The sequence below is a fragment of the Salvelinus namaycush genome, chromosome 12, assembly GCF_016432855.1.
Source record: "Salvelinus namaycush isolate Seneca chromosome 12, SaNama_1.0, whole genome shotgun sequence".
In the NCBI taxonomy this organism is placed as follows: domain Eukaryota; kingdom Metazoa; phylum Chordata; class Actinopteri; order Salmoniformes; family Salmonidae; genus Salvelinus; species Salvelinus namaycush.
Window position 1 is genome coordinate 24,342,549 of NC_052318.1, and position 20,842 is coordinate 24,363,390.

Sequence of the window (20,842 nt, forward strand, 5' to 3'; positions counted from 1 at the left end):
TATTCGTCCTTCGGACTGCCAGATGGTGAAATATGATTCATCCCTCCAGAGAACACGTTTCCACTGCTCCAGAGTCCAATGGTGGCGAGCTTTACATCACTCCAGCCAACGCTTGGCATTTCACATGGTGATGATCTTAGGTTTGTGTTTGGCAACTCAGCCATGGAAACCCATTTCATGAAGCTCCTAACGAACAGTTCTTGTGCTCACGTTGCGTCCAGAGGCAGTTTGGAACTCGGTAGCGAGTGTTGCAACTGAGGACAGACGATTTTTACACGCTTCAGCATTTGGTGGTCCCGTTCTATGAGCTTGTGTGGCCTACCACTTGTTTCCACGCTTCAGCATTTGGTGGTCCCGTTCTATGAGCTTGTGTGGCCTACCACTTGTTTCCACTTCACAATAACAGCACTTACAGTTGACCGGGGCAGCCCTAGCAGGGCAGAAATTTGACAAAGTGACTTATTGGGGCTTCCCGGGTGGCGCAGTGGTCTAGGGCACTGCATCGCAGTGCTAGCTGCGCCACCAGAGTCTCTGGGTTCGCGCCCAGGCTCTGTCGCAGCCGGCCGCGACCGGGAGGTCCGTGGGGCGACGCACAATTGGGCTAGCGTCATCCGGGTTAGGGAGGGTTTGGCCGGTAGGGATATCCTTGTCTCATCGCGCTCCAGCGACTCCTGTGGCGAGCCGAGCCCGTACGGGAGTTGTAGCGATGAGACAAGATAGTAATTACTAGCAATTGGATACCACGAAAATTGGGGAGAAAAGGGGAGAAAAACCCCCCCAAAAAACAAAGTGACTTATTGGAAATGTGGCATCCTATGATGGTTACGTTGAAAGTCACTGAGCTCTTCAGTACGTGCCATTCTACTGCCAATGTTGGTCTATAGCGATTGCATGTCTGTGTGCACGATTTTATACACCTGTCAGCAACGGGTGTGGCTGAAATGGCAGAATCCACTAATTTGAAGGTGTCTCCACATACTTTTGGCCATGTAGTGTATATGTCATGTTCTTAGCTTTAAGTGTAAATTACTTTTAGCAGCACATTAAAAATGTTCCTTCATCTATAGAAACCCCTTCAGAGAGAAATTCTGGGCCAGTAAGATTTTACTTACAGGAAGCACATGCACCATTTTCAACTGCCAGATAAACATTTCCAGTTAAAAGAACATATGGGATCCATCAAGAGGAAACTGAAGTAAAATAACTTTGACCATGCCCCTTTAATCTATTTGATTTTCAACTCTCTAATTTCCTTTGGGTCTCTAAAACTGTAATGGTAAAAAGAGAATGACTTTCCAAAGCCATGCTGATCACAGACTGTTTAGCAAAGAAAAATCGACACTTACTGGTGTCTCTAATCTAGGACTTCTAAATCTTTACTGGAGAGTAAGTGACAGAAAATATCATGTATAAATCAAAGACCAGCATCAGTAACAAAATAGACATTTACATGTTGCTATATACAGTACTTTAACAATATTTTCCCAGCTTGCTTAATTGCATCCAGTTTCTCTCGCGACCAACAAAGTGGTTACCACAGAAACGCACAACGTAGAATGCATAACAGCATAAGTAGGAATGAAGACAAAGGGACAGACAAAACTGGAATCACAATATGAGATTAACGTGATCCTTTTCTGAAAAACCTTGGCCGATCTACAAGGTTGGATGAGAACAAAAACTCCGAGTTTAACAAGTAAAAAATAAGAAGCCGCCAATGAGACCCTAGGTAAATACTGTTAAAAAAATTAAACACAAAGGAAATATTGGTCAAAACTATTGAGTTAGGAAACAGAAGCACAAAAGCCAGACTCCCTCCTTTCTATAAACTCAGCACTTCATAGGTTTCAGTTCTTGAAAAGGGAGAATAACACTGACTACCCCTATTCTCTCTCATCCTGAGGGACCAGGAAGGAGATCAGTTGGCATATCACGACAGGAGTCCGCCTCACAACTCAGACAGCAAGATCTTTTGTCCTCCTGTTTTACCACCATGTGATCTTGAACTCGTAGATGGGCCTCTTGCAGTAGTAGTGGTTGATGAGGTGTTTGTCACAGACACCGATGCATTGCTGGTCGGCGGTGATGCCACGCTCCGCCAGGTCACTGACGATGCAGTGGAGCAGGTCGTAAACGTCCGCCACCGCCTCCCAGGGCCCGAACGACACGTCCACCTCACAGTGGTGCTCGAACAGCTTGGCCTCACTCTCCGTGCGCTCGAAGCGCAATGAATTGAAGAGCGGCCGCTCATACGGCGTGATGGGCATCTCCTCCTTGTACACGCAAATCTTCAGCTTGGCGAAGCGCGCCTTCCTCTGCATGGCCCGCAGTTTGGCAATCTCCACGATGCGCTCCAGATTATCTGGAAACAAAACAAGGGATAACTAACTTCACTCCACTTCTAACTTTTCTAAAGGAGTTAATTGACACATTTCTACTTTATTGAAGTATAAACTCTGAATATAGAAATAACTTCAATAGTCAATGTCACATAAATTTAAGCATGTTGTTGCGACATTACTATCTGTAATAAGGTTGACCCAGTTAGATTCAGTGTGTGAGATTATTGTGTTGGTTACCCTTGTAGTAGGGCAGGAGGTCGAGGAAGGCCTGGCGAACTTTCTCTCCTGTGAGTGGCTGAGTGTCCTCCAGGCTGTCCAACAGGGGACCAATAGCATAGTACTGGGCCTCCCTGTGTACCGCCCTCACACGATCCCTCTGAGGTAGTTCACCCTCGCGCAGGAAGTTCAGGATGTCCCTATACAAGGGACACGCAAACACACAAACATATGTGTTGTTTTTTGTTAAAATTGCATCCACTATCCTCAATCTGTTCATTCAATGGCGGTTTCATGTCAAAAGTGTTGTAGAATAAGGGACTGGCATGCTCATTCACTATTATTAGCATGTAATAAGCATTTTTTGCTGCTGGCTATTTGAAGAGAGCTCACCCGAAATATGCCCCATCCCGGTCAATGAAGAAGCGACCTTCAGCATCACGTGGGATGTGATGGCGTCCACTAAACATGGCGGCGAGCATGGTGTCCTCATAGCGCCGTAAAGTGGACAGGCGGGTGGTGAAGTAGGTCCCGCCCACGTTGAGAGAAATAACCTCAGGAAACTACAGGTGATTGGGTAAAAAAAAAGAAAAAAAAGAAATAAGTGCATTATCCATTTTGGAAAATCTGTGCATAAAATACAGTACATGTATTTTTGTTTAAAAAAAGTATATCTTTCATTCATATTGCATTATTGACACCATAATCATATTATTTTTTATTACTTTTGTATAGCATTAGAGCAATATTCCTGTGACATGTACAATAAATAATTATAATGTCATTGTCTTTTGTTTCCCTCTGCAGAAGATCCACAGTAGCATAATAACACCAGCAATAACAGGATGGGATTACTGAGGATAATATACTAATCACAGGGCAGATCTTGACAGGACACATTGTGCCCAACAACACAAGTGACAGTCACTGGACATGACACTATAGGCAAGGGCTTCCCTAGACACGAGTAAAGAAGGTCAATCCCAGCGAGGGGCTGTCACAAATAATAACAGCCATTTAATAAGAGCCAATTGGGACAAGGAGCCAGCCCTCTGTGTGGGTGGTGAACCAATCAGGGTAAAGATCACACTGGAAGAATAACTACATGGTTTATACATCTGTTGCCTGTGGAGATTGATCCATGGCATATCATTTAGAGGTGGAACGCGTGGGAAAGAAACGGTCGAAATAATGCTGAAATTCATAGACTAGGTGCAAAGATAAAGAGGAGATTCTCAGCGACAGCGACGTTTGACAGTTCATATATCCATGGCCACCACTGCACTCACATCCTAAACCCATTTAATCCCCACAACGTTCCTAGAATAAACAACAACAAACGCCCATCTCGTCCTTACCTCTGGAGATGGAGATTCGTTAAAGGTGGAGCGAAGAGACTTGCCTAGATTTAGGTTCGGTGCGGGGGTGGCTGGCTTTCGGAAATCATCCTCCGCAGAGTCCGAACTCGACATTGCATCGCCTGGTTTATCAATCTCATTTGCGGCCGAGAATACCACCACCACTCTCGGCTGAGGGAGCGCTCGCCTCTCCTGAGCGAACCTCCTTACCCGTGAAGGAGCCACGGGTAACGGGCTGGAGTTTATGAAAGAGAGCGGCGGTCGTTCTCCGTTAGAAGCCTCGTCAGATCCATAATGCTGCATGCACACACACCAGGTCTGCGAATGTGAGTCAGGTGAACTCAAGTCAATCCAATCGCCAAGGATAAAGCACAATCCACGTTTGCTTGTGAGGGGACAACACTGTCATCAACCTAGGGTGGGACCTGTCAGTTGATAGGGACGGACACTTACAATATGGTACGAGCTAGTCTACCTTATCTACTTTGCTTGAACTCCTACTAACGCTCTCTGACATATTGCAATACGGTAGCTTGGAGAAGCCCACGTTACGCACAGCGAGAACCTCAAACTGCTACGCCCACGGAACGTCTGTTCTGTGGGCTACTCTAGCCTACAGTGGGTTGCTTAGCCTACGTTAAATTCGTAGCTTATATCGGATTCATAAAATGCGTAAATTACGGTATACACAGAGACTAACCAATGGCAAACGTGAATTTATACAGAAAACACCACAAACCTTTAAAAAATGATTTGATATAGCCTACGAATAATATTAGCCCAACAACAAATGTGTGAAGATCAAATGTTGCAATCTCCAGATAGCACGACAAATCATAAAATGCTGCTACAATATAAACCTCATACTAGCAGTGATAATATTCACAGGTCATGTTGGCCGTGCATCACTAGGTTACTTAGCTATAGGTCTATTGTTACTTTTTGCTTGGCCTACATTAGAGGCGCAGTCTTGGCCATAGACTTTACGTCTCAGATGGGTTGGACATTGCACCCCGTCTTTTAAATAGTGTATTTTGATTGCACATTTATGATTAAGCAATACTTTACTTTACTCCAGGCTATAAAACTAGGCTAAATGTTCTTCTACATTTTGCTAAATGTGTTAGATAGCCCTGTATTTTTTAAAATGTCAATAAGCCTACAGCTCCGCATAAGCCAACTCTCCCTTGATTCTGTAGTGACAAGATGCACATTAGTTAATGAAAATTCTGCATTTTTATCTGCCCTGTGTATTATTTAGCGGTCAGCTGTGTAGCCCACTTTCAGTTTCACATTCATTTGGCTTTTGCGCAAGTGTGCGCGCAAAATCAGGAAATATGTACCGGGACTGTATGTAGGTCTTTGTGCGGTGCCGAAGGTTGCTGTCAGAAAAGTCTGTTTATTTTCTCAACTTTAAATATTACAGGTATAGGATACAGGATACACTGATCTGCAATACACCTACGGATAAGGAACAATATGGTTTGCAGAGAGTATAGGTTACACGAGTGTGAAGATAATCAGGAAAGTTACATAATACTTTTGTTCTACCTCTGCTGAGTGATGGCAGGTAAAATACCGTGAAATGGTGTAGCCGTGTCACATTGGATTGTCATAGGCCAGCAGAGCAGACAGTATTGTATCATGAGCAAGTTTGTTATTCTTCCTAACTAATTTAAAGAGGGTCCCTTTACTACAATGTATAAAGGCTATATGCGTTTACAAATATAGTATATATATTTATTTACCGGTTGAAAGGTGTGAGAACTGGGCCATAATAAATCTGCAAAACACCATGTACTCTCCTTACCCTCGTTTTATTCAGCCTCTGCCCAATTCTCAGTGTGTGTGTGTGTTTTAAGTGGCATTTTGGTGGCACAGAAATTATCAGGCATTTACAAAATGTATGTTAAATGGTAATTATACAAGAGCCTATGAATTAATTGTTTCGTTGAGATAAATTCAAATAAGCATCACTACGCACAGTTGATGTAATTGAAAGTAGGTCTACCCATTGATACAGTGCTTTCAAAAAATATTCAGACCCCTTGACTTTTTCTATATTTTGTTACAGCCTTATTTAAAAAAATATATATTTTAAATCCTCAATCTACACACAATACCACATAATGACAAAGCAAAAACAGGTTAAGACATTTTTGCAAATGTATTAAAAATAAAAAGCAGAAATACCTTATTTACATAAGTATTCAGACCCTTTGCTATGAGACTCGAAATTGAGCTTACTGCCAAAGGTGCTTCAACAAAGTACTGAGTAAAGGGTCTGAATACTTATGTAAAAGTGAAATTTCAGTAAACATGTTTTTATACATTTTCAAACATTTCTAAAAACCTGTTTTCACTTTGTTATTATGGGCTATTGTCTGTACATTGATGAGGGAAAAAATAATTTAATCCATTTTAGAATAAGGCTGTAACAACAAAATGTGGAAAAAGTCAAGGGGTCTGAATACTTACTGTATAATTTACTGGTTAATACCAGGTAAATGCAGTGTAAACAGGTCAAACCTATAGTAAAGTGCTATAGGCCTACCAACATTTCCATGTCAACAGCTCAGCAGTTGCATGGAGTGAGGACCAAAGTCATTGAAAAGGCATCTACGGTCATTCTGGACCAACTGATGGATGACCTCTTGGAAGACAAGGTGCTGAACGATGGAGAGATAGAGGGGATAAAGAAGAAGTACAAGCAGAGGGCGGATAAGGCTCGCCAACTTATTGATAGTGTGCGGAGGAAAGGCAACATAGCCAGTGAGATGTTTCTCATACGACTCCAGGAACGAGACAACAATGTCTACAGCGAGCTAGGCTTGACCCCCAGGTCTACCTAATAAGGATGAGAGAACAAGGTTAGTCTGACATTTGACCCCTCACTTGGTGAGAAACCAGAGAAACCTTGGCTGCAATATAGTTCTTTTGACTTTTTATTTTTTTATCTCTACAGGGTCCAACTCTTGTCCCTCTCCTGAAATACCTGAATGTGCCACCCAATACACAGAAGCTGTTACTTCACACATGCCTTTTGGCCAAGGATTCTTAATTAAATGTCTTGATTTACTGTATTTTCAAACAAATTAAATATCACAATTTTTCGACCAAAATGTTATAATCTAATAAATACTTTTATTTATTATTACATTTTGGACCATTGTGGCTCACATTTTTCATCGAATATTAGATGAATGATAAAAGAAATCTCAAACAAATCCAGAGATCAGTACCAGAGCGGCAACCATATAGCCATATATAGTGCATTCGGAAAGTATTCAGACCTCTTGACTTAAAATAAAACATAACAGCCTTATTCTAAAATTGATTAAATAAAACATCTCATCTACACACAATACCATATACTGACGAAGTGAAAACAGGATTTTAGAAAATGTTGCAAATGTATTAAAATTTAAAACAGAAATACCTTATTTACACAAGTATTCAGACCCTTTGCTAGGAGACTCAAAAGTGAGCTCAGGTGCATCCTGTTTCCATTGATCCTCCTTGAGATGTTTCTACAACTTGATTGGAGTCCACCTGTGGTAAATTCAATTGATTTGACATGATTTGGAAAGGCACATACCCATTTACATAAGGTCCCACAGTTGACAGTGCATATCAGAGTAAAAACAAAGGCATGAGGTTGAAGGAATTGTCCATAGAGCTCCGAGACAGGAGTGTCAAGGCACAGATCTGGGGAAGGGTACCAAAACATTTCTGCAGCATTCAAGGTTTGCAAGAACACAGTGGCCTCCATCATTCTGAAATGGAAGAAGTTTGGAACCACCAAGACTCTTCCTAGAGCTGGCCGCCTGGCCAAAAACTGAGCAATCGGAGGAGAATGGCTTTGGTCAGGGGGTTGACCAAGAACCCGATGGTCACTGACAGAGATCCAGAGTACTTGGGATGGGAGAACCTTCCAGAAAGACAAACATCTCCGCAGCACTCCACCAATCAGGCCTTTATGGTAAAGTGGCCAGACGGAAGCCACTCCTCAGTAAAAGGCACATGACAGCCCGCTTGGAGTTCGCCAAAAGCCACCTAATGGACTCTGACCATGAGAAACAAGATTCTCTGGTCTGATGAAACCAAGATTGAACTCTTTGGCCTGAATGCCAAGTGTCACATCTGAAGGAAACCTGGCACCATCCCTACGGTGAAGCATAGTGGTGGCAGCATCATGCTGTGGGGATGTTTTTCAATGGCAGGGACTGGGAGACTTGCCAAGATCGAGGGAAAGATGAACAGAGCAAAGTAGAGAGAGCTCCTTGATGAAAACCTGCTCCAGAGTGCTCAGGACCTCAGACTGGGGCGAAGGTTTACCTTTCAACAGAACAACGACCCTAAGCACACAGCCAAGACAATGCAGGCGTAGCTTCGGGACAAGTCTCTGAATGTCATTGAGTGGTTGAACCCTATCTAACATTTCTGTAGAGACCTGAAAATAGCTGCGCATCAACGCTCTCCATCCAACCTGACAGAGCTTGAGAGGATCTACAGAGAATGGGAAAAACTCCCCAAATACAGGTGTGCCAAGATTGTAGTGTCATACCCAAGAAGACTTGAAGCTGTAATCGCTGCCAAAGGTGCTTCAACAAAGTACTGAGTAAAGGGTCTGAGTACTTATGTAAATGTGATAAAAATCCCCCCCAAAAAGTTGTTTTGCTTTGTCATTATGGTGTATTGTATGTAGATTGATAAGGATCATTTTTTAAACTTTTTTAACTGAATACTTTCCGAATGCACTGTACATGCTAGCTGGAGCCCCAGAAATGTCTGATTACAACATCAGATCTACTCCTTGGATCTTTGACAAGAGGAAACATTCTCCAGTCTTACTGATGAATGATGCTCATTAATGCAGAGCCATTAGGCTAGAAGTAGACAGTATGAGGGAAGCCACACTAACAAAGAACTTCCCCTGCTTCCCCTCACTCCTATTCATAAGACACAAACATGCTTTTTGCAGAGGAAAAACATAATTCAGCCTTGTACCCCAGATTCTCCTGGCTAGTGGAATTGATTGAATAGCATCATCAGTGTGTGCAGTTAAGTTGGTTGAGGCTGATCCCGCCAGAGGACTGCTGGGTGCAGTACAGTGATGTTGCACTGGTGGATTCCCCACCAAGGCCTTCTGTTTTTTTGTTGACCTAATTATTCAGTGCAGACAACATCTCTTGCAAGGAAATGTTCCCCTGTGTTCCTAGCCAGATGGAACATACTGTTTTTAAAGAGATGACACGAAGTGTATCAAAAGAACAGAAATGAAATAATTAACACGTTAGTAAAAATTATATACCATATGGTGATACAGTGGGGCCCGAAATTGACACTCCTGATAAAGATTAGCAAAAATGTCTGTGTAAAATAAATAATTCAAATACTGAGCTATATTGTACGTGGCCAAAGAGCTCTATTTTTCTGTAATCTGACCATAGCACTGGTTCCAATCCAAGTACCAATGCTGTTTAGAGAACTCCAGGCGTTTACATTTGTTGTATGATATGAAAATAGAGCTCTTTGGTCCTGCAAACCAGTTGTGGGTTTGACGTAGAAATAAGGACACATAAGCTGAAAAGAACCCCATACCTACTGTAAATATGGTGGTGGACCTTTGATGTTATGGGGCTATTTTGCTTCCACTGGTCCTGGGGCCCTTGTTAAGGTTAATGACGTCATGAACTTTACCCAGTACCAGAACATTTTAGCCCAAAATCTAGTTGCTTCTGCCAGGAGACAAACTTGCCCGCCATTGGATATTCAAGCAAGACAATAAACCCAAGCACATATCCAAATCCACAAAGAAATGGTTCATTGACCACAAAAATCAACATTTTGCAATGGCTAACTCAGTCTCCGGGCTTGAATCCCATTGAAAACTTGTGGTTTGAATTGAAGAGCGCAGTCCATAAGCGCAGATGAAGGATATCGAGGATCTGGAAAGATTCTGTACAGACAAATGGTCTAAGAGCCCTCCCAATGTGTTCACCAATTTCATAATACATTTTAGAAAAAGGCTCAGTGTCGCTATCCTTGCAAGGTGAGATATTGAAAGGTATTGAAAACAAGGGTGTCAACAATTTTGACCCCTATCTTAAGAAATACAATTATTACTTGTTAACCAAAATCTCTGAGAAATTGTATTATAAAATAATATACTTTCCCCCAAAAATGTTGTATACAATATAGCTCAGTATTAGATATACATTTATAAATTATACAGTCATTTGTGCTCATCTTTATTAAGGGTGTAAATAATTTTGGACCCCACTGTATATCATATCACAAATGGTGATATGATTAGGGTGCATTTCCACTTTTCACAACGTATCACTTGTTTATTTTGCAAACTATTACTTATTTACTTTGCAAAGTATCTTTGTGCCAAAATAAAGATGACGACAAGCTCAGTCCGATGATGCTGTGACACACCGCCCCAGACCATGACGGACCCGCCACCTCGATCCCACTCCAGAGTACAGGCCTCGGTGTAACTCTCATTCCTTCGACGATGAACGTGAATCCGACCATCACCCCTGGTGAGACAAAACCGCGACTCGTCAGTGAAGAGTACTTTTTGCCAGTCCTGTCTGGTCCAGTGACGGTGGGTTTGTGCCCATAGGCGACGTTGTTGCCGGTGATGTCTGGTGAGGACCTGCCTTACAACAGGCCTACAAGCCAGCCTCTTGCAGACAGTCTCTGAGCACTGATGGAGGGATGTGCGTTCCTGGTGTAACTCAGACAGGTACAGGATGGCAACAACTGTCCTGCAGGTGTGATGTACCGATCCTATGCAGGTGTTGTTACACGTGGTCTGCCACTGCGAGGACTGTCAGCTGTCCGTCCTGTCTCCCTGTAGCGCTGTCTTTGGCGTCTCACAGTACAGACATTGCAATTTATTGCCCTGGCCACATCTGCAGTCCTCATGCCCCCTTGCAGCATGCCTAAGGCACGTTCACACAGATGAGCAAGGACCCTGGGCATCTTTCTTTAGGTGTTTTTCAGAGTCAGTAGAAAGGACACTAAAGAGGCCTAAGTTTTCATAGCTGTGACCTTAATTGCCTACCGTCTGTAAGCTGTTAGTGTCTTAACGACAGTTCCATGTTCATTAATTGTTTATGGTTCATTGAACAAGCATGAGAAACAGTGTTTAAACCCTTTACAATGTAGATCTGTGTAGATGTAGATACTTGGATGTATTTACAATGTAGATACTTGGATTTTTACAAATTATCTTTGAAAGACAGGGTCCTGAAAAAGGGGTGTTTATTTTTTGCTGAGTTTGTGATAAGTGCATTGTAACGTAAAATATGACCAACACAAATTACTTTTTAGCTTTATGCATTAACATGTTTTATGTGAATTTAACTGAACTTGTTTTTAAAATCATCTTTATCGCAAATATGATTCCCTTTTGAATTTTAAGGGGAACCCTTTTAATCAGATAATAAAAGCCCTCATTTTACATAGCATACTGGCAGCATACATGCACAGTGATTAATGTGAACACCACAGTGTCAGTTCACTGTGTGATTAATGTAAACACCAGTGTCAGTTCACCGTGTGATTAATGTGAACACCACAGTGTCAGTTCACAGCATGCCCTAATGAAAAATGTTCACTTCAAAAGGCAGAGTTAACGCCCTAGAAAAATAATTCCTATGGTTGACAAACAGTGACAAAACAGGTCTGACTCGAATGCTGCTTTCTAATCTCCCATCTAATTGCACCTCGTGAGCAGCAACAGACAAATGACTTTCAGGCAAGTCATTACTCTGTCAGTTATTATCTTCACTAGCGTATAAACAAATGCAATCTTCTTGTCTAGGCCTACTACTGTCATTAGCCTACTCTGGGCCCGAAAGGCCACATTTACTGAGCGATTTTTTTCAGTTAAGGATAACAGACAAAAGCTAAAACATGCCTTCATTTACAAGAATAACCTATTGCTTCAAATCTATTGCTAAAATAAGCTACCTGCTGCCTTTGGGGAGGCAGGTAGCCTAGCGGTTAGAGTCCAAATCCTGGGTCAGACGGGAAAAATCTGTCAGGAAGTAAGATCCCTTTGCCTGCCGTTGTGCCCCTTGAGCAAGGGACTTAACACCCCACAACTACAGCTCCCCAGGCGCCCAGTGTGGCAGCCCCCCTCACCTCTCCAAAACCTGTATGTGTGTCTTTCGGAGGGGTTGGATTAAAATGGAAGCTCAATTTCGATTGGACCTTGTGTGCAATTGACCAATAAAAGCAATTTAAATCACTTAAATCTATTATGAATGTTCTACTTTGTGTGTTATTCCTTCTTATGCAAACATTGCACCTACTACATCTGTAGTCAATGACAACTACAGCATCTTTTCACAGTTTCTCTCCCAACCCTGTACCAGGGTACCTCCTCCCTTACAATTGCAGTGGCAGTGCTATATAAAAGACTAGCTGAGCACAAGGAAGATATTCAGTGTGTTACAGAGGGAGAAAAAGAACAAACAGGTTACACTGAGTCATTCCCACAGCTCCCATGGCTGCTGGGAGCGGAACTGAGGAGTGATAGCACAATGACAGCCAAGTGTCTATAAATATAATGCACTACACTCAATACCAGGGTGCATTGCGGTTGTGTGAATTCTTACAGTGAGTGTGCAACACACACACGGGACCAAATCAGAGTGCAGGGTTATGATGAAATTATGAAGAGACCATCAGAGAGCATGGTTATAAAGATGTCATCATGAAGGAACCAATCAGAGAGCAGAGTTAAGACGATTTCACATCCATAAATACTTCAAGACGAGCAAGCACACACTTTGTTACGGGATTTTTGTGTTTAATGACTGAAATATGTATACATTTGACTTAGAATTATAACTCATAAATGTTGAATGTTATGTGTTCCTTGTTAGAAAGAATGGGTTTATCTTCAGACAGGCTAGAATGATGTCTCTACCCAGGGAGGGGAAAGACCTTGGGTTGGTTGTAGATAGTTTAACAGGTGGCAGACAGTAATGAGAACTCGAACTGTATTGCCATTGTATCCGAGAGGAGGTTGGACATTAAAACCTATGACATCATCTTTATTATATAACCTGATGTAAAATGTATTATGATCAGTACTCTCGAGAATAAACGCTATTGATTGATTGAAAGACTGGTATCTGTCCATTTTATGCTGATAATTATCTTACAAATTCTTATTTATGGGCAGAGTGTTTTAATTGAATTGGTTAATAAAAACAGGAATCAAAATTCCTTTAACACTTTCTTTAGAAAATGTCATTTTCTAGTTATTGATAGATATATACAGTGGCTTGCGGAAGTATACACCCCCTTGACATTTTTCCTATTTTGTTGCCTTACAACCTGGAATTAAAATTGATTTTTTGGGGGGTTTTGTATAATTTGATTTACACAACATGCCTACCACTTTGAAGAGTCACAATAAAAAATATTTTTCAACAAACAAGAAATTAGACAAACTGAACTTGAGCTTGCATAACTATTCACCCTCTCAAAATCAATACTTTGTAGAGCCACCTTTTGTAGAAATTACAGTTGCAAGTCTCTTGGGCTATGTCTCTATAAGCTTGGCACATCTAGCCACTGGGATTTTTGCCATTCTTCAAGGCAAAACTGCTCCAGCTCCTTCAAGTTGGATGGGTTCCTGCTGGTGTACAGAAATCTTTAAGTCATACCACAGACTCTCAATTGGATTGAGGTCTGGGCTTTGACTAGGCCATTCAAATGTTTCCCCTTAAACCACTCAAGTGTTGCTTTAGCAGTATGCTTAGGGTCATTGTCTTTCTGGAAGGTGAACCTCCGTCCTAGTCTCAAATCTCTGGAAGACTGAAACAGGTTTCCCCTCAATAATTTCCCTGTATTTAGTGCCATCCATCATTCCTTCAATTCTGACCAGTTTCCCAGTCCCTGCCAAAGAAAAACATCCCCACAGCAAGATGCTGCCACCACCATGCTTCACTGTGGGGATGGTGTTTTCAGGGTAATGGGAGGTGTTGGGTTTGCGCCAGACAGTGTTTTCCTTTAGTCTCATCTGACCAGAGTACCTTCTTCCATATGTTTGGGGAGTCTCCCACATGCCTTTTGGCGAACACCAAACGTCTTCGCTTATTTTTTCTTTAAGCAATGGCTTTTTTTCTGGCCACTCTTCCGTAAAGCCCAGCTCTGTGGAGTGTACGGCTTAAAGTGGTCCTATGGACATATACTCCAATCTCCGCTGTGGAGCTTTGCAGCTCCTTCGAGGTTATCTTTGGTCTCTGTTGCCTCTGATTAATGCCCTCCTGCCTGGTCTGTGTGTTTGGTGGGCAGCCCTCTCTTGGCAGGTTTGTTGTGGTGCCATATTCTTTCCATGTTTTAATAATGGATTGAAATGGTGCTCCGTGGGATGTTCAAAGTTTCTGATATTTTTTTGTAACCCAACCCTGATCTGTACTCTCCAAACAGGTCAGGGACAAAGTTGTGGAGAAGCTCCTTGGTCTTCATGGTGCCGCTTGCTTGGTGGTGCCCCTTGCTTAGTGGCGTTGCAGACTCTGGGGCCTTACACCTGTACTGAATATATACTGAGATCATGTGACAATTAGATTGCACACAGGTGGACTTTAAATAATTATGTGACTTCTGAAGGTAATTGGTTGCACCAGATCTTATTTAGGGGCTTCATAGCAAAGGGGGTGAATACATATGCATGCACCACTTCTCTTTTTTAGTTTGTAGATTTTTTTAAACATTTGACTATTTTGTGTATGTCCATTATATGAAATGGAAATCCATTTAAAATACAGGTTGTAATGCAACAAAATAGGAAAAACGCAAAGGGGATGAATACTTTTGCAAGGCACAGTAGATTGATTTCTCTGACCAATTATTCTGAACAATCAGAAAGTGCTGACTTCACTCATCAAAAGTAATAAGAGGTCATTTATTTGGACATACAAAAAACAAAGAAAGTTATTTTCAATTGGAATGTGACCGTGAGAGTTACAGTACAGTTGTCAAAATCCCTAATGTCCCCCTCCTGGTTACAATCAGACCCCATTCAACATCCATCAAAGAATAAAATGTTTATAAAACCACATATTATTTACAATAAACACTCATAAAACACAACTGGCCTGTACATTGAGTATCTTTTGTGTCTGAGGGTGTGTGTGTGTGTGTGTTGTCTGAGGGTGTGTGTGTGTTGTCTGTGTCGGAGGGTGTGTGTCTGAGGGTATATGTCTATATGTGTGTAATGCGTCTTCTATGCTAAACTACCACCTACACTGGAGGCAATAACAATACCAAGCACCACACAACATAATTATTATTTTCTTCTGCACAACCATTATTGTATTACGTCAATAGAAATAAAACAAGGATTTCAGGCAGCATTAAAGAGTAGAGGGGAAATGGCGTTACCAAACATTGAGAAAATGTTATTGTCAGAACTACTACTAACCATATTACAAACACAGTTATGTGCAACAGGTAAACCACACACATGGGCATGCTTATACTGACAAAGCTAGGAAATACACACATGCACCAACATTTCACAGCTTTAGGCACACAGATGCATTTTGAAAGTATTGGAATAGGGTTTTATTCCCTATATGTGAGCTCTGTATTGGAGTCATTCTTTAATTGCCTGTTTAAATTGTGACTCCTCTCAACCTTGACCTGCTGTACTTCATCTGACCAAGTGGTGGCAATATTGTACAATGTACAGGCTGTCATTCAGGAAGGGGCCTATACGCTGTCCTTAGGTCAGTTACGCCTTTAACTTCTGATAATAATGGTCAGGAATTAGAGAGTGTAAGTTGATCCTAGATCTGCACCTATGTAGATGTAGCCCAGCAGAGAGCAGTAGGCTTGATGCATGCTGTTCTGTCACAGCAGCAATGATGAAGGTAGATAGATACATACAGAGGACCTCAATGAGAGCAGGTAACATAAGGTCATGCATGGTTTGAAAATGCAAGTAAACACAGTTTGTGCATCTTTTTTTGTGACAGTTTAATTTACCCACCTATAACACTACATATGTATTTTTTTTGCTACTGGAGATTAACAGTAGCAAATTGCCCAATTAGTCACTTTTTCCACAGAGGTCTCCAGAGATTAATTGACGTCAATACGTGACATATTCGCTTTGACCGTGCGTTTATGAGTCCAATGTTTAGTCTGGTTTGGAGCTGGAAGAGAGCTGACCAATATGAAGAGACAGGCACGGCTCCCCATTGCACAGACAACTGTAAAAGCATTACTCCTGTGTGAGCAGGGTCTTCCATCCCATCCTGCACTGTGGCTGTTCAGACACAAGGGGGTGTATTATACATCTAAAATGTTATGTATGCTTTGCATACAGACTGATCACTAGAAAAGACAGCAATTTCGGATGTTTGAAAAGGTCCTGAGAAAAATGATTTATGCCTTCCTCTTCGCTCACCCCCAAAAAATGAAAAGGATTGCCCAGTACAGGGAGTGAACTCGTGATGTTCGGTTCTGGAACACGCTGCTTAGACCACTGGGCTACGAAAGTGCTCTAGCAAGCCATGAGAATATTGATGATACCTCATGGTAATAGTGTCGTTTTGAATTATTTTGTTTTAAGCTTTCCCCAAACCACAGCCTTAACCACACGGAATGAACACCTAAACTTAACCCTTTGAGTTGTTTCTGTTTTAAACCTGTAACCACGCAGAACGAACCCTGTAACCACGCGGAATTAACGCTTAATTTTATTTTGACGTTCATCCATTATATGTCGAATTTCGAAGGGAAACTATGATATCTTGTTAATGTATGACACAATCTTCTCATTGAACCACTGGAGGGAGAAAGAGGCACTCCTATGGGCCTGAGTCACATACCTATCACGCAATCTTTATATTGGGAATGACATGCACATTAGACCATGACACCTCCCGTCAACTTACCTCACATCAACATGAAGCCACGTCATGCAACGTTACATCTAACACAATACTCACATCAGGTCACATTGAGAGTTAGTATTTGACTTACCCTCCTTGCTTTACTCTGGTACTTTACTGCCTTCTTGGTGTCAGACACGGCACTCTCTACATAGTCCACTGAGTGCTCCACATTGTACTCCATACGATCTATCATCTCACCCTGGCAGGGGGGGGGGGGGGGGGGAGAGAGAGAGAGAAAGATAAGTTAAATTGAGGAGCATGGAGAGTGAGGGATTTCATTGTTGTAGGATTCTAGGTTAAACTTGGAACATTGCTATCCTAGAGACATTATACATCAGAAGTAAGACTATAGTATCTGAGGGGTGATAGAGACTGGTTTTTACATCAGAAGTTAATGGTTATCTGTAGGAGCCAGATGGCTTTGGAATGTGCTGGGTACACAGGAGGCAGTGACAGGATTGCTATAGGTGATACGGGTGGAGATCTTTGGATTAGACATCAAGGGGGTTGAGGTCAGGTCAGATCCCCTTAAGGGAGAAACAATGGTTTATTACCCTATCACTTCGTCTTCCTGGCAAACCATAAAAGATGTAAGGATTGGAGAGAAGGAGGAGTGCCTAAATTGGAGTATATATACATACTTGTGGTGGTGGAAACGTTTTGTCTGAACGCAGCTGTTTTGACCCTCTGGGAAAAACTAAACTTGGTTTCATAATGTCCGTTGAGTTTTCTACTCTGAGAATTAGATCCTAACAGGGTTTTCTAATTGGTATGTGTGTAGTCTTAATTTTTGTGTGTTAGCCAGTCAGTGTGTATAGAGTCCTACCTGGCTCTCCACCAGCATGACCATATCCATGAACATGTCATGAAGTTCTCTGATGCTGTTCTCCAGCTTGAAGATCTCAGTGTGTCTCGTCTCAATCTCATTCATGGCCTGCTGGGTGATGTTGGAGTCCATGATGATCTAGAAGAGACAGAGACAGTTCATGTGTCATCACACACTCATACCCACTCACAAGTTCTCCCCCTTGTAGGTGTGGCATACTCAGTTGGAATGCCACACCTCGCCAACAGAGAGATATCTTGTCTTCTATTGTGTATGATTCTCAGACAATTGTATGCAATTGCCTGTGTATTGGCTCGTTGCGTGTGTGTGTGGTCACGCACCCTTGATGTGAAGATGGCAGGATTGTCACTCCCCAGCATGCTCTCTAGTTCCTCATTAGTTGTGTTCCTACCATCTACAATAACAAACACAATCCATGGAGTTGGTCTTCAACAACAGCAGTTGGGTATATGTAGCACAATAGAAGACTAAACATTTTTAAACAGCAACACATCTCAGTGATCCAACTGGGAATGGCCAACGATAATTGAGAAAGACACACCGAATATATTTTAGCTAACTAAGTAAAAAGTTAAACATGTTGGCCACCCAACCACCACACACACACACATCCACACAATTTAACGAACACACACATCTATCAACACAGTGTTATATCTCATTTTCCTTCTCCCAAGACATGTTGATGGGCTGCCTACAAGGTGGCGTGGGCCTGTCATTGTGACAGGCTAAAGGAGCCTTCTCAGGGCTGCTGTGTGTGTGCGCGCACGCTCTCTCGCCACTAATCACGATGGCAGAGAGTGGGCGTCCACAACCCCATCAAGGCAAATGGGCTGGGGAGGTGACGATCAGATAGAAAGAGAGCAAGAGAGAGAAAGAGACGTCAGTGTAGGATTAATCACAGGCTAGTCTCTCATCTGCCTGTTTCCATCTCTGCCTCTGCCGAACCCAGCCCCTGATGGGAGACCCACGCAGCCTGTTTCAACGGCAGTATGTCAGATTTCCTGTTTGAAAAAGCTAAGATGGGACTGAAAAAACATATAATAGTTCATGAACTACCTTGGCGTAATGAGTTTATGGTGCCTCCTATTACCTATTAATAACATTTGCTATAAGCATTCATAAAAAATGTTATATTATATATTCCTAATAGAATAGGACTGTCTATTGGTTAGATCGGAATTTTGCCTTCTGCCTTTCCCAAAACACACATACGTTGAGAGGCGGTCAGCAGCAGTGCAGCATCCCTAGATGGAGAGCAATTGTATGCAAAAAGTGCCTTACAAAAAGTGCCTCACAACGGCAGGAAATGATACATGGAATTAGAGACGAGCAGCCTTCCAGCTGCCAATTCAGGTGAACAGGTGGTCACGTGTCAGGTGACAGAGGAATGGATGAGACTGAGGCAGGAATTCCTTTAACCATAAAGTGGTATATTTACTGAGTAGTCTGTGCTGCATAACAAAGGAAACAAAATAACATGTATCCAATCAAATTCATAATCACAAAGATCAAATCATAACAATCATTCATTATTAACATAATTAGGGAATTCAACAATCCAGTTCATTTCGTAGTCAATAGTAATCACCCGTGAGTCATTTAGGCTCTTAACTATTTATCATAAATCATGAAAAAATACAAACAGTGAATGGTCATTCAATCTATAAACCCCTTTAGTCTGATATCAAAGTCGATCAGTTAGCAAACAATGACGTTTCTCATTTCACCCTTTCAATTGTCTTCATGTGTACATGTAATTAATTGAATTACATATTAACCATATCGATTGCATAATTGGCCTATGAGGATCCGTAGGGCCGCGATCATTGACAATTCACATTACACGCGCTCCGCGATAATAACTATAAACAATAACTGATGGCCCACTCTCCCGATCGCAACAGATAGTTCAGATGAAAGGTAAGAGAGTCGGTGGACTTACGTGGATTCATGGACGCACAGAACTTCTGAAGCAGACGGAGTTAAGGAAGAGAAAGCAGCGAGATCAGGCGATGGCGTTTTCCTCCTTTTATGTGGATGTGATCTGTCGGTCATTGCCACCTGACCTAATTAAAGCGCCCCTGGCCCAGCTGAGTAAGTGGCCATGAATTAAAGGATTATTCCACCAACTCCATGGGCCTTTTCTACAAAGTGCTTTGCTCAAGGTCCGCCTCTCTAACCTCTAGGTTACTGCCACCCAAATGCATTACACATACCTTTTGATGAATACGGTATGGGCGTTTTTGTTTCACTCAGTAAATGTGTCTTAGTGATTGAATTCATCCAAACAGGAATCCATGGGAACCTGTTGTAGAGTTCTATAATGGTTGTATTACAGACAGATTAAGTTAACAGCATCACTATTTGAAATAAAGTATGCACACGCAACATTGCTTCCCTGTCGTTCCACAGATTTCCTATGCCTGCTAGCAAGAAGCAGACATGTGTTCGGGATATATTGTGCATCTGTTGGCAATAGGGGGGCCTAATTCACTCTTCCATCCAGGGGAAAATGTATATTTCAAGTCTGTAACCTTAGTGATCGACCCTGTGATTCAATTGCTGTCTGCGTGCTGTGGCAGATAAATGGTGAAGCTTTACAGTGGGGTGATCATCTACTGGCTGCTAGTGACAACAATTCATCAGTGCTGGAAAAAGGCCACACCATGCGATGGCCACACATATGCGTACAAAGACACACACACTTGTGCTGGCACGCATACACACATATAGACATAAGGCCTGAAAAAAGACCTCTGCCTCCCTCCCAGTGTCCTTCTGTCCTCCCACTTTTGAATCCATCAAACCTCAGTCATACCCAATAACAGTGGCTCTCTCTTTCCACTCCCGTTTCGGACCATGTGCAGCACTTCTTCAAGAAAGGCTGAATAACTCACGTCGCCTGTTTGGCAAATTTGTCAATTTATAAACCTAGAGGTTTAGGAGGTAGCGAATAGTGACATTATATTTTTCCCAACATGTTAATCTGCAAGTCCTAACCTCTTGGTCCGGCTAAATTATGAGTGCACACTTTCACTAATTGCCATTGGGGGGAGTGAGTGTCATGAATGACTCATTCCTGATTGGCATGGACAAAGTAACACTTTCCGTGGCAACCCAGCATCCAATCAAACT

At 42.1% G+C, this 20,842-nt stretch overlaps 1 protein-coding gene across 1 annotated transcript; it reads right to left on the minus strand.

Moving 5' to 3' along the window:
- Positions 1-1,360: 1,360 nt before the first annotated feature.
- On the minus strand, positions 1,361-19,683 carry LOC120057025 (BTB/POZ domain-containing protein KCTD7). The gene is made up of 8 exons (XM_039005381.1): positions 19,650-19,683; positions 18,025-18,098; positions 17,684-17,821; positions 16,946-17,056; positions 3,917-4,234; positions 2,952-3,121; positions 2,580-2,758; positions 1,361-2,362 (listed from the first exon to the last, which is right to left on the minus strand). Exons 1-8 carry the CDS (start codon positions 19,657-19,659, stop codon positions 1,986-1,988), a joined length of 1,377 nt encoding a protein of 458 aa, XP_038861309.1. The 5' UTR covers positions 19,660-19,683; the 3' UTR covers positions 1,361-1,985.
- Between the last annotated feature and the right edge of the window lie 1,159 nt (positions 19,684-20,842).